General features: G+C 31.5%; 5 protein-coding genes across 5 annotated transcripts; 3 read left to right on the plus strand and 2 right to left on the minus strand.

The window, feature by feature from the left end:
* Positions 1-150: 150 nt before the first annotated feature.
* NAS2 (Nas2p) lies at positions 151-792 on the minus strand (the record flags this gene model as incomplete). Its single annotated transcript, XM_041552292.1, has 1 exon — positions 151-792. One exon carries the CDS (start codon positions 790-792, stop codon positions 151-153), a length of 642 nt encoding a protein of 213 aa, XP_041408226.1.
* A 3,122-nt stretch (positions 793-3,914) lies between these two features.
* On the plus strand, positions 3,915-5,690 carry KABA2_09S03432 (Gti1/Pac2 family protein; the record flags this gene model as incomplete). The annotated part of the gene is made up of 1 exon (XM_041552293.1): positions 3,915-5,690. The coding sequence occupies one exon, from the start codon at positions 3,915-3,917 to the stop codon at positions 5,688-5,690; it is 1,776 nt and encodes a 591-aa protein (XP_041408227.1).
* Positions 5,691-7,451: 1,761 nt separating this feature from the next.
* KABA2_09S03454 (NAD+ transporter) lies at positions 7,452-8,546 on the plus strand (the record flags this gene model as incomplete). The annotated part of the gene is made up of 1 exon (XM_041552294.1): positions 7,452-8,546. The coding sequence occupies one exon, from the start codon at positions 7,452-7,454 to the stop codon at positions 8,544-8,546; it is 1,095 nt and encodes a 364-aa protein (XP_041408228.1).
* A 527-nt stretch (positions 8,547-9,073) lies between these two features.
* EPS1 (protein disulfide isomerase EPS1) lies at positions 9,074-11,188 on the plus strand (the record flags this gene model as incomplete). Its single annotated transcript, XM_041552295.1, has 1 exon — positions 9,074-11,188. The coding sequence occupies one exon, from the start codon at positions 9,074-9,076 to the stop codon at positions 11,186-11,188; it is 2,115 nt and encodes a 704-aa protein (XP_041408229.1).
* A 218-nt stretch (positions 11,189-11,406) lies between these two features.
* Positions 11,407-11,982, minus strand: BET1 (Bet1p; the record flags this gene model as incomplete). Its single annotated transcript, XM_041552296.1, has 2 exons — positions 11,407-11,815; positions 11,972-11,982. The coding sequence occupies 2 exons, from the start codon at positions 11,980-11,982 to the stop codon at positions 11,407-11,409; spliced, it is 420 nt and encodes a 139-aa protein (XP_041408230.1).
* Positions 11,983-13,282: the final 1,300 nt, after the last annotated feature.

Consider the following 13,282-nt stretch of genomic DNA (forward strand, 5'->3'; position numbering starts at 1 on the left):
AAAATAGAAAACTTCCCCCAGTAGGAAATTATTTCCAGTGATCTCTCTCTTCCTCAACAAGCCAGAAAATATTGAAAAGAACAATGGTAGTTCTCTTCACTAAGTTAAAGGAACGATTTAAACTTTTTTTATTTTTTACGTATATTATATTTATAATTTTGTTAGTTTACACCCAAGTAAACCACGACCACCCCATTGGTTATTCGGAGTTACACTAAATGTTAGTGAAATTCCATCTCTTTTAACATTAATTGGTATTGTCTTCCCCAAGCAGACTTCCTTTGATAGTCCCTGTAATCCACCATTAATTACATTTACCGATCCAAACGATATTAAAGTATCTCCATTTTGAATACCACTTTGACCTATAGGTCCATTATTATTGACTTCTTCAAAGATAGCAAATGGGATATGATTAATAAATTGGGTAGAACGGTTATTAGCATTGTTCTTTTCTTGTTGTGCATTGTTTTCTTTAGATAATTGTTTTTCTAAGAGAACGTGGGATCTGTTGATCACCGCTGTAAGATCATTTCTACGTTGGATAATATCTGTTCTCGTCAATGTAACTTTAACCAAATCATCTACGTCTTGTCTTGGGAATCCATCTTCAGTGACCAATTTTGAATTCATATCAATTCCTTGAGACTCTAGGTAAGATATATCTTTTGTCAGTTGTAATTCGATTCTTTTCTTTAATGATAATAGGTCTACTAAAGGTAATAATGAAATTTTTTCGACTAACTTTGGGATCTCTTCATCCCCAATCGTAGGAGTCAGTATTTCATTCATTATTTCTTTTCTATTTTTATGATCTTATTTACTTGCTTGTTGTTCTTGCTTATTATCTCCTTCATAATAACTTGATATTAATATTAATATATATATATCTGCAAGTTCACTGAACGATAATTGCAATAATCTCTTCTATGCTTCTCTCTGCACTGTAAAATTTTCCTTAACGCGAGCCCAACAAGATCCGTCGTCTCTCTGCTGCGAAAACAAAACAATTAAATATAAAATACTATACAATATATAGGTATATAACTATATCTATATTTAAATGCTAAGAAGAGTCAGTAAAAACTCTATTATCGACGAAAAAATTCAGAACATTTTATTCTCTTTCTACTCACATTTTCGTGCTGCAATATTACATAATTAAAGTTTAAGTGTGTGAAAAACGGGTAAGAATGATAACATTACTAATAAATAAATATAAATTATTGTTATATTCCGTTGTTTATTATATTATATGTGTATTTTTCACCTTCTTCTCTTAGTTGAAGTAGTAGTGGATTTTTTCATTCAGAAATGAAAAAATAAAATAAAAAAACAAGGATCAATACATCGTCATACGAGAGAGAGAGGGTGGGGGGAGGGACGTGAAAATAACGAGAGAACTAAGCTGAAGGGATCTCTTTTTTGGGTATTTTTTTATGCACTGAATTCTTCAAATTCTATATGCTCTTGCATCATCATCGTCCTCATTATTATTAAAGTAATTACAACTAAATGTTTAAAAAGTGGTGCATGTATATCTCTCTGTGTGATCCATCCATGATCCTCACCTGCTTTTTTATCCCAAAATCTTTAGTTTATTACTCTTGGCCAGATATGAAAGGGGATCGTAAACAAGAAGTACGATGGTCATTATGCCGTCACCTTATTCCCACGCCTACTTACAGACACGCACACGGTTCATAGTTTACAACCTACAGTGTACTAAAGATGGACAGTAGCAGAAAGAAAGAAGTTTAAGTAGTTTGCTTGTTGGTCCTTGTTGTGAGTTTGGCAATCTCTACAAATAGAAAGAAAGAGAACTTGTTGTTCACAGTGAAAGTGACGTGGGTTCCGTGGAAATTCTCCCTTCCCTCGTTTCTTTTTTCCTCCTTTTTTGGGGCACTTCTGAAAGAATGAAAGTTTGTTATGTAAGCGACGCTTTCTGTGGAGCTTCAATCAAAATTTTGAAAATTTTGATATTATAATTGCAGATTATCTTCGACCCACAAACTACTGCAACTACAACTACAAGAAGAGAACCTGTACTGTTTTGATACAAGTGCATCCTTACTTCAACAACAAAAATAAAAACAAAAACCTATTTATTGCGTTCTTTTTTTGTTTGATTAATTTAAATTTAATTCCCTTGTTCTTCTTCTTTTTCAGAGATTAAAGAATAGAAGATTCCCTGATATAATATGTATGTACTTTACAGAATAAAGAAAAGAAAATAGTATAAATGTTCTCTTGTACCTCAGGGGTTTACATACTTAAACGTTATAAGTAAATGCAAGAGAGAACAACGAGTCAACAAAAAAGAAATATATAACAAGAATATTAATAATTTAATATGAATTTAAGTGGAGTAGTTTTACTTAGTTTAAAACCCAAACCCAAAAACCCAAAATTATGAAAAATTTTCGTTTCTTTATTTTGTTTCGTTTTTTCTGTACTGCTTCTAGTATACTTCCACATCCATCCCCAGGTTCAAATAAAAATATGTAAGTAACAAGACAAAGTTGTGAAATTTACTATGATAATTTTATGCTGCTGTTGTTGTTGTCGTTGTTTTAAATGGATGAGTTTTACTAAACCCCTCAAGCAAATCAGGTCCCAGCCTCTTAATTTTGAAAACTCTCTTTTTTCAATACTTTTACTTTTTTATCTTTTAGTCGGTCCTTTTCTGTCGTCGTAATAAAATAAATTCAATAATAATTTGAGTTATTCATCTTATTAATTAGACTTCTCTGCAGCTAAATCTTACTGGTGTCTCTTACTTTACTGCAAAATAATATCATAAACTAAAAACTAAAAAAAGTTTCTGTTGGAATAATAAGGCTTCTGTGTGATTCGATTATTCCTTTATTTTTGTATTATTATTTTTCTTTTTTTTCTTTATTTCTTTCTATTTTTCCATTTTATGTTCTCTATCAGTTGAGATCGTCTATCAAAAGAAAGAAAACAAAAACTAACTTTCCCTTCCTTATTATTCTTTATATATATAGGTGCAATAGAGGTATTGTATTATCAATTACTTCTTCCTTTTTTTTTTTAACAAAAAAAATAATAAATTTTAGTCCTTTTTAATTTTCTTGACTAAAAACTGAACCTGCAAAGAAAAGAGTTTTTATCATCCTTTTCTATATTAAGAAAAAGATCATATAACCCACCCATCCATTCATTCATATATTGATCTTTTGTTTTTTTAATTGTTTTAGAAAAGAGATCGATCAAACAAAAACAACAAAAAGTTTAATAGGAAGAGAAAGGAAGATTTCACTATTGTTGTGTGTGTTTTTTCTTAGTGATCTGTTGAATCTCTCCCCTATTTTCTAATTTTTTTGGTTATTAATATAATAATAACCAAACATAGATTGATTGTTTTATCATTATATTATAAAACAGATTCAAACAAAATTTTGTGATTATCATAGCACCATCATATCATCAACAGTATTACTGTTATTATATTTATTATTGTTTTGTTTGTTCCCATTATTTTAATCTAATTCTCATAGTTTATAAGAAAGAAAGAAAGTTTGTGTTTTTTCCACATTTTGAATAGAGATTTTATATCATTCCTGAAATCTCATTAATTACATTCTCTTTTATTGTTATATTCATATCTATTATATCTTACTTTCTTTTTTATTTTTTCATCTGTCTTTTTTTCGTTGTACAATTTTTTTTCTCGTCTTTTCTTTGAGCTTACCGATTTTAACCTATTGTTTTAGACAATCTCTCAATTTCGACAAAAAACAGGAAATTTACCTTTGATTAAATATAATCTTTTAGATCTAATTTCGGCGAAAAACCTAGATCTCTTATTTTAATATATTTAGTGTTTCCAAAAGAAATATAATATTTGAAAAAAGAACTCTGCTGTTTTTTTTTAAAAATATTATATCATCATGGATATTGAACCAACTTTTAGAGGTTATATTCAGAATGAACTGGACGCTCTTCTCATATTCCAAGCAGTTTTAGATTCTCGACTAAACCATGTTCCACGTAGACCCTATGAGATCGAAAGACCATACTTGATTATTTCAGGTAATATTTTTGTCTTTATTGAAGAAGTCTCTGGAATTAAAAGATGGACGGATGGGATTACTTGGTCACCATCAAGGATTTCTGGGAAGTTTTTGATTTATAAAGAACTGGATAGAAGTTATAACAACACATCAATGTTTCCACAATCATCTCATATCAATCGTCATCCTCATCAAATGATTCCACAGACACAGTCTCAACAGCAACATCCGCAGACTCAATCTTTGGTGAGTGGTAATGGTAATCCATATCCTCAATCAAATTATCCTATTCAACAATTTTCAAAATATACTGGGTTTGTCAAAAAGACAATTTCAATGAAATTACAAACAAATGATAAGGAAAAAGTTCAACAACATTTCCATATCGTGTCATATTATTTGGAAGATGATATTAATTTCCATAGATTGAAACGTCCTTCAGAATCACCATTCTTTAATGATATTAAACCAAGCAAAGAATTGATTCAAGCTTTAGATAGTAGTAATTTAGGTGCTATAAATGGTTCAACTATCCCAAGTAGTACAAATAATCAACAAATATATCCATATATTAATGAAAGAAAACCAATATCTGAAGAGATTAGCGTTCCAACAAACCAGAATCCTACTTATCATCAACAATTATATGGCGCGCCTCAGACTCAAATGTGGAACCCTCAAAATAATAATAGCAACAATAATACTAATGGTAATAATACTCCAATCAATAATAATTCCAGTAATAATATTAATACTAATAATAGTGGCGGTTCTGACAATAATAGTAACGTCAGGTTGGCATTTCCTCCAGGAATGCCAAATCCAAACACTTTATACCCAATGCCTTATGGTCAACAGCAGCAAATTGGTCAAAATAGAATGATGGTAAATAATCCTTATCAAGTTTACTATGCAGCTATACCACCATCAATGGGTGTCTCACATATTCAAAAATTTCCAATATCCTTAAATCAACAAATTGCATCTGACGTAAATAATGTTAATAATAACAATAATAACAATAATTCAAATCATTCAAATAACAATAATGACAACAACATCAATCATCATAATAATAATACCAATAATAGCAACAATAGCAACAATGACGGTAATGTAAATATAAATAACAACGGCATGTACCAACAAAATATGGACCATTCTCAGCAGCAGCAGCAGCAGCAGCAGCAGCCGTATCCGATAAACCTCGTTCCTTCTGCAAATAATGAAAATAATATCCATACTCAGCAGTTTTATCCACCATTAACAACTAACCATGTTCAAGGTTATCCGACGTACTATGGACAAGGACCCGTCTTACCAAATAATGAAACCATTTATGGTAATAATGACGTAAACAGTGAAAAGCTTAGAAATAGTTATTTAGCTGATAATAGTAATACCAGCACTAATAATACGAACAATCGAGCAGATCCAATGAATATACCTGTTATAACTACTGCTCGCTTGAATAATACTTTGACAGGTCAAACAGTGACAGATTCACCTTATGAATCGCCATTGGTTCCATTGACTCATAAAGCGATCAATACAACTAACAATGCTGTTCCTTCATCAATTGCATCTTCCTCATTTCATAGAAATCAGCGACAACAACAGCAACAGCGGCATCCAGGTGGTCCATATGTTTAGCAGAATCGTAATTAAGGTTATTCTATTTTAACTGCTAATCACATTTACTGTTTATTTTATTTTTTGTTTTAAAATAAAATCTCGAGCAAAGTTTAACTCTTATTTTTTTAAGCTTTTTTGGGTTTAGAGGAGAACAATGGTTTTTGATGCGTTGGAAAAGACGTTGAGAGAACACAAGAAAAAAATTAAAAAATAATAAGAAAAATATGATGATTTTCGTTTACGAGTAAATAGCTATTAATTTTTATTTTTTTGAATGAATAAGGATTTGCACGTTTCGTTTTCTCTTCATATTTTTATTTTGAAAACTGTTTTATGAAGTTTTTTGAAATTTTATTTATTAGAGATGAATTAGACGATCTCATGAAATAATTTAAAAATATTATAAAAATGACAATTTTTTAGGTGTTGTTGTATTGTACTAATAACATACAATTGTGTGTTTTTCTCACTCAATGATGATTAACTGTTGCAAGACGAGTCTTAATATATACAAGGTAATTTGATAAAACTGGTTCGGTCTTTAATATCTTCTGGTATTTAAAGATGTTTGGTTGATAACTTTTAATGCAACAGAAAAAACAAAGTGTTTCCTCTAATTGATTCTGTTTCTCTCTGTACAATTTTGTTAAGGATGTTAATGTTTTTAAAGGCCTCATTCGATATTTAAAGTTGAAAATCGAATTTTCATGAATACTGACTATTGCTTTGTTATTTTTCAATTATAGACCGTCCAAATCAATTGTTCTGAAAGAAATACTTTTTTGATATTGTTCTGAATTTATGCTCTTCATACGACCTCAACTTCGAAAGAGTTGGTCAATGTAAAATTGTATGCACATTTTTGCGTTTCACATTTGGCAACAAGAGTAAATAGAAATTGTAACAAGCAGGACCTGTTGCAATAATTATTGAAATGAGGATATAAATAAATGAAATTAGTGGGTGTTTCACAGGTGATGTTTCCCACTGTTGCATGTATCTATTATTTTCCCAACATCTTTTATTTTGAATTGATGTCTATCATAGACTTGGTTGTTTCATTAAAGTAGTATCATCTCAAACATATGCATTCTTACTCTACATTTGTAATATTATATCTAGATATATTTATTTAATTAACTTTTCAATAATTCGTCAATGAGAGTTTTGTCCTGTTTGAATAGTCTTCATTTCATATCAAATAAAATCATTTTGGCTAGGATTTTATTTATATATTTGCTTACAAACTAAGAATTTTAATGTTTTGATCTTCAAAATGACAAAACTGACGACTTTGATAGGACAGACGCGATGAAATAAATGTCAATTATTATATATAATTTTATATGATGAATACAACTAACAAACTTACCCAAGCCTCATAACTATAACATACATAATTATCATACTACTTATAACCTGTTTGGGACCCACCTTCTAGTAATATATTCTAACTTTGGTTCGACGTGTCTGCCATACCTGTCTACAGTTTTTCTTCAAGATTTAGAACTTTCCACTCTCCAAAAAAATTCCTTCTGGGAAAAAAAAATAATGAAAAACGAAAGATTTTGTAAGCCCGAGGAAAAAACAAGACAGAACAGAAACAGACACATTTCTCTATTTATCAGTTCATTCTCTCTTATTTGAGAGAAACTTTTAAGGAACAGACACTTACTCTTATTATTTGGTTTACAACTTCTTGTTATCAGTTGACGTATCACCAAGGATATAGCGATAGATTTTAACTGGTTTTCTTATCGGGTAGATGTTTTAAAAGTAATGTCACAAGATGATTCAACTCCGAGAGGTGATAAATCTGTGACGAATAGTAGGACTAACGATATGGATAAACAATTGATATATAATGAGACTGTAACTGGTAGGAATATCGAAAGCAAATGCCCTGGAGATATTCAAAACAATTTAGAACTTGTAATATCAAGCAGTCAAAATAAGATGGATGTGAAAATTCCTCTCAATGATGCAAAGTTGACAGCGTTATGTGGTGCACTTTCTGGGTTTATATCAGGCATAATCGTCTGTCCGCTGGATGTTGCCAAGACAAGACTTCAAGCTCAAGGGTTACAGTCCAGTGAAAATCTTTACTACAGGGGAGTAATTGGTACAATGTCTACCATTGTCAGAGACGAAGGGGTGCGAGGTCTGTATAAAGGGCTAGTACCAATCATTCTGGGCTATTTTCCAACTTGGACAATTTATTTTTCAGTGTATGAACCTGCAAAGGAATATTACTCAGTTTTATTCCCATCATGGGTATTTGTCACTAATTCATGTTCTGCAATTACAGCAGGTGCAGCATCGACAATATTAACAAATCCTATATGGGTAGTAAAGACAAGACTAATGTTACAAACTAATATGGGTGAGAATATCACTCATTATAAAGGTACTTTGGATGCTTTTATTAAGATATCCAAACAGGAAGGTATTCGGACACTATATTCTGGGTTAGTTCCTTCTTTGTTAGGATTATTTCATGTTGCCATTCATTTCCCAGTCTACGAAAAATTGAAGACCAGAATGCAATGCTATTCAGTGAAATATAATGACGATGGATCATTGCAACAAACAATAAATATCAAAAGATTAATCATGGCATCATCCTTTTCAAAGATGATTGCCTCGTTGATAACATATCCACATGAAATCCTTCGAACGAGAATGCAATTGAAATCAAACCTGCCCGCAAGGATTCAACATAAATTGATCCCAATGATAAAAACTACTTATAGAAATGAAGGTTTTATGGCTTTTTATTCTGGATTTACAGCGAATTTACTTAGAACAGTTCCTGCATCTGCTGTGACATTAGTCTCTTTCGAATATTTTAGACATTATTTTGGGAAATCTTAATCGCATATCAATTTTAGGTTTATATACCTGTTCCCCTCATCTTTCCTTGTTCCTACACATATTTATTAATATTCGTATTCATTATTATCATTATCAAAATTATCCCGATCCATATATTCAAAACAAACACACACCAAAAAACATATCAAATCTTCTTATTTACTTATTTTTTAACTGAAGAAAAGCATTAACGATAAAATTATTATACATAGACTTTGGTCAAGATATCCCAGAACTGACCATTTTTATCTCAATTTTATATCTACATCTATATAACCTCGAATGTATATACCTGTCATTAAATTTTGGTCGCATTTTCATTAAATTCGCTTTCGTAAGTAATTTAGAATAATCAAACTTTGACAGCACGAGAGGTTTGTCCGACATCCATAATTCCATGCAAGGGTGGAAAGATAAAGAGCTGTGAATTACTTCAAACAAAATATAAAAAACTCCTTCTTTCGGCATGCACTCTCTCTTGAAACTTTCTGAAGCACCGTATGAACCAGATCTGAAAACTATCTATAATGCTAGGTCGGTTAACATTTACACTTTTGACGTGGTTGGTGCTGTTCCATCAACTTGTCCATTCAAGTTCAAATCCTGATACTAATACCCAGGAGGAAATAGAATTTCCTGATCCTATCCCAGGGGCAGATTTTTCAAAAGAAATATCTAAAGGTCTTCATGTTGTCGATTTTTTCAGTCCTTACTGTCCCCATTGTAAACATCTAGAACCTGTTTGGCAAAAAACATGGAAGAAGTTTGATACAGAATATGGTAATCTAAACCTAACCTTTTCAAGAGTTGATTGTATTGCAAGTGGTGATCTTTGTAACGCTGAGAGTATAGAATACTACCCAACTATAAGGCTTTATGGACCAGAAGGTGCAATTAAGAATTACCCAGAGACCGGTAAGAGGACTGTAGAGAGTTTCATCGAGTTTGCTAGGAAAGAGGCACTTAATCCAGATAACTTTGCGGAAGCAAATCTAAGATCTACTAGTGTAAGACTATCAGATAATGAAATCATAAAGTTATTAGCCGGGACAGGAGATGCTCCTTACCTTGTTTCATTCTGGCCAACGAAGGCAATGGATAATACAGATGATTATGGCGAATTTGTAGACTGTGCACATTGCACACCATTCCAAAGAGTATGGAGACTACTTTCAACGCAATTAATGGAAGGCAACATTAAATCTGGTCATGTTAATTGTGTCGACTCTCCAGTTCTTTGTAACGAACTTGGGTTTGAGAAGTTAGTACCAATAGATAATGATTCCAGGGAAAGAGAACCACGTGTAGCTTTAATATTACCAAATAAGCAATCTAACAATCTGTTTGTTTTCCCTGATGATGATTTTGAAATATATACGAAAGTGTACGAAGATTTTGCACTTCGTTTAACCCATAACAATAATGCCCCCGATATCTCAAAAGCAGATATTCTAAAAATTATGCAACAAGATATCGATTTCGGTGACTCTAATAAAGAAAATATTAACGACCAAAAGATTCATCTTGTGTTTTCATATGATTCCCGAACTGTCGTTCCTGAAGACTTAGATGTCTTGGAACATCTTATCGAACCATTACAAGCTTTACCTAATGTTTATCTATACAAAATCAACGAATCCATCGTTGATGTGACGAGGACAGGTTACAATAATATGTACTCGATTATCAAAAACAATGATAAGGATGCCGAACCATTGACTTTAAATGAAAACAGTTTAGTTTTAAATTCAATTACTCAGATGCCAACTTTTTTCATATTTAGAGACGGCGATACTACTTCTCAAGTTTTTCCAGGCTACTCAACTACAGAAACTAGAAACCCAGAACTAATCATGTCATGGGTCAAGCTTTTTGCAAAACCACTCTTCTCAGAAATGACACCTTCGAATTTCCGCAATTTTATGGAACTAGATAGAGATGTCTTTAGTACAATTATATTACTGATTGCTAATACGTCTGACCCAAATTTTATCAAATCTAGTTCAGGTTACTTAAGAAATATTAATGTTGCTGGTTACGAATATGAACATGAAAGATTAGAAGAAATGTATGAAAATGTAATAGCAGAACGCAGAGAAAAGAAAGAATATATTCAGCACCTACGTAATAAAAGCGCTAAACCTGATAAAATTGTTGACGCTACATTATTAGACGTCGATCATGTCAATAATTTACGATTATCTCTTGCATATTACGACATTGACAAATATGATGAAACCATGTCATGGATAAGGACACCTATTCTGAAGGGACCTCTGAAGGCAGGTGAGATTCTTATCATCGACAGAACTGATGGAAGGGTCTTCCAATTTGATTCATCTGGCAATGTTATTAATAGTGATTCCCCATCTAGTTTAAGAGACATTTTTCTGTCTGTTTCATTACCTGGAAGAACAAGCGTTATTACACCAGAATTCATGTCTATGATTGTCACAATTAAACGCACGACAAAGATGACTTCATTATCACCAACACGTATGTTGTATTTAATTGTTGTGGTTCTATGTTTCCTAATCGTGACGAGATCAAAGAAGCTTTACAGAAAATACAGAACTAGAAAGTTATATAGAAACAAAAGGGATACAATCGGTTTGTTAGGGAAAGAAGTGCTTCAAGATTAAATGTATTTTTAAATTATGTACCAGCAACAAAAATAATATTAATATTACTTCAGGATAATATGGAAGGGTTTTTTCTATTATTAGATGTTTATTTGGTAATAGATATGATGAGATGAATTCTATAATATACATACATATATATGATAATGAGTGTTCGTAGGTAAAATAAAATTTAAATGGAATAATGAACAAATAAACTATAGTAAGATTAATAACTATTATGTGATCCAGACCCAGAAGAACATGACTCCCACCAAGGAAAATATAAGAAGCCACGTCTTAATACTGATCCTGGACCGCTTAGCCATGTCCATCATATTTCCAAAAGTATCTTTTAATTTTACTTTTGTATTTTCGAAAGTAGAGCCTAAATCGTTTAAAGAATGATTACCATTTTTAATTTCATCACCCATCCTTAATGATAACGATTTCAAAGCTTGAATTCTCTTACCCATTTGTCCCATTTGTTCATCACTTTGAGATTCTAACTGTAACAGTGTATTTTCATCATAATCAAATTTTGTATTTTTGACATATGGAGAGACAGGATTATCGTCATTCATACCAGGTTTTCGATCCACTATCGTACCAAATAACTGTGTTCTTGCATTATCTCGTTGATATAAACTATCCTGTGTTTGTCTGATTTGAAATAATCCAACAATCTTATGTTGTATGAAACAATGTTAGTAAAAAAGAAATGTGAAAAATGGAAATGTAGAACACTACATCACTGGAAGACTAAAAATAAAAAAGGTTCATGTATAACACCTTCAAACATACCTTGAACTCATCCTGCTGAATATTCACTCTCCCTCACTAATATTTGTATAGTTGCTTTATTTTAGATGGCAAATAAAGATTGAGAACTCAGTTACTAGCCAATTATATTTAAATCCATTCTCTTGAACATATTTTATTCAATGTATCAGTATTTCTGTTATGTATTACATCATTAAAAATTCCAATACGCGAAGAAAGCTTATAATTTCACATCAAGAGAGAAAAACGCGATCTATCTAGGTAAAACTGCGCCATATGAATGATTTTTTTTTATTCATTTAACGAATATAAGGAATGTTATAACTTAAGAACTCCTTACATCATACAAAAGAAAACTAAGATAATAAGATAATAGGATAATAAGATGATATCGGTTATGTTGTAGATTTAGAGAAAGTTATGACCCCGATATCCCAAAATTCTTTGAAAGTTGTTCCCATTCTTGAAGATGGAGAAAAGCACAAAGAAAAGAGATGCCAATGAATGATCAACAGCAGGATATATGCTAACATGTTTATAAGAAGAGGTGAATCCAAAAGCAGTGTCTACAATTCGCTATGTAGTTTGGTAGCAGGTGCTCACCAAGCATTTCAGACGCAATAGTTTTATATATATGTATGTATTCATTGGTGCACTCCCCTCAACGAAACAAAATTCTCTCTTTGAGAAGATTACCCTCTCGTTTGTATTTTTTTTTGCGGTAAAAAAATCGTTCTACGCGGCAGCCACAAATTTACCGACTATGACGAGAGCATTTCCACACTAACGAATTTCTAAGAAATTCTGAAAGGTTAGATGAGAGATGAGCTCTAGTTAATACATTCATATCAAAGAAATGTCGAACGAAACTGATGCTGTCGTTTCTTTAAACCTGATGTCTTGAGCATAGATATTAATTACTCATAACTTTATCTACGAGTAGAAATTATATTAACATATATGTTTCTATATTAATATTTCTATAGGGCTTCCGAAATTTATTATAACAATGTCCCTGGATGCTGAACAGAATGAAGAATTTGATGCTAAAAGTATGACTGATATGCTCAAACTATTACAAAAAGGTGAACAAACTGCAGATTCAATGGAAAACAAGCTAGATCTGGTAGAGAGAGAACTGGATCGTTTGTTAGAGCAACTCGAACAATCAGAAACCGACAAGGTTACTGATAAGGTAGCCGATAATTACAATAATGAGAAAGTTAATCCATCCAAAGAAATATAGAACATAGACAAAACTCTTTCTATCATATAATGTAACATAATAATAATAGTAATAATAATAATACTAATAATAATAATACTAATAAT

This window comes from Maudiozyma barnettii (assembly GCF_903064755.1).
Source record: "Maudiozyma barnettii strain CLIB 1767 genome assembly, contig: KABA2_09, whole genome shotgun sequence".
Classification (NCBI taxonomy): domain Eukaryota; kingdom Fungi; phylum Ascomycota; class Saccharomycetes; order Saccharomycetales; family Saccharomycetaceae; genus Maudiozyma; species Maudiozyma barnettii.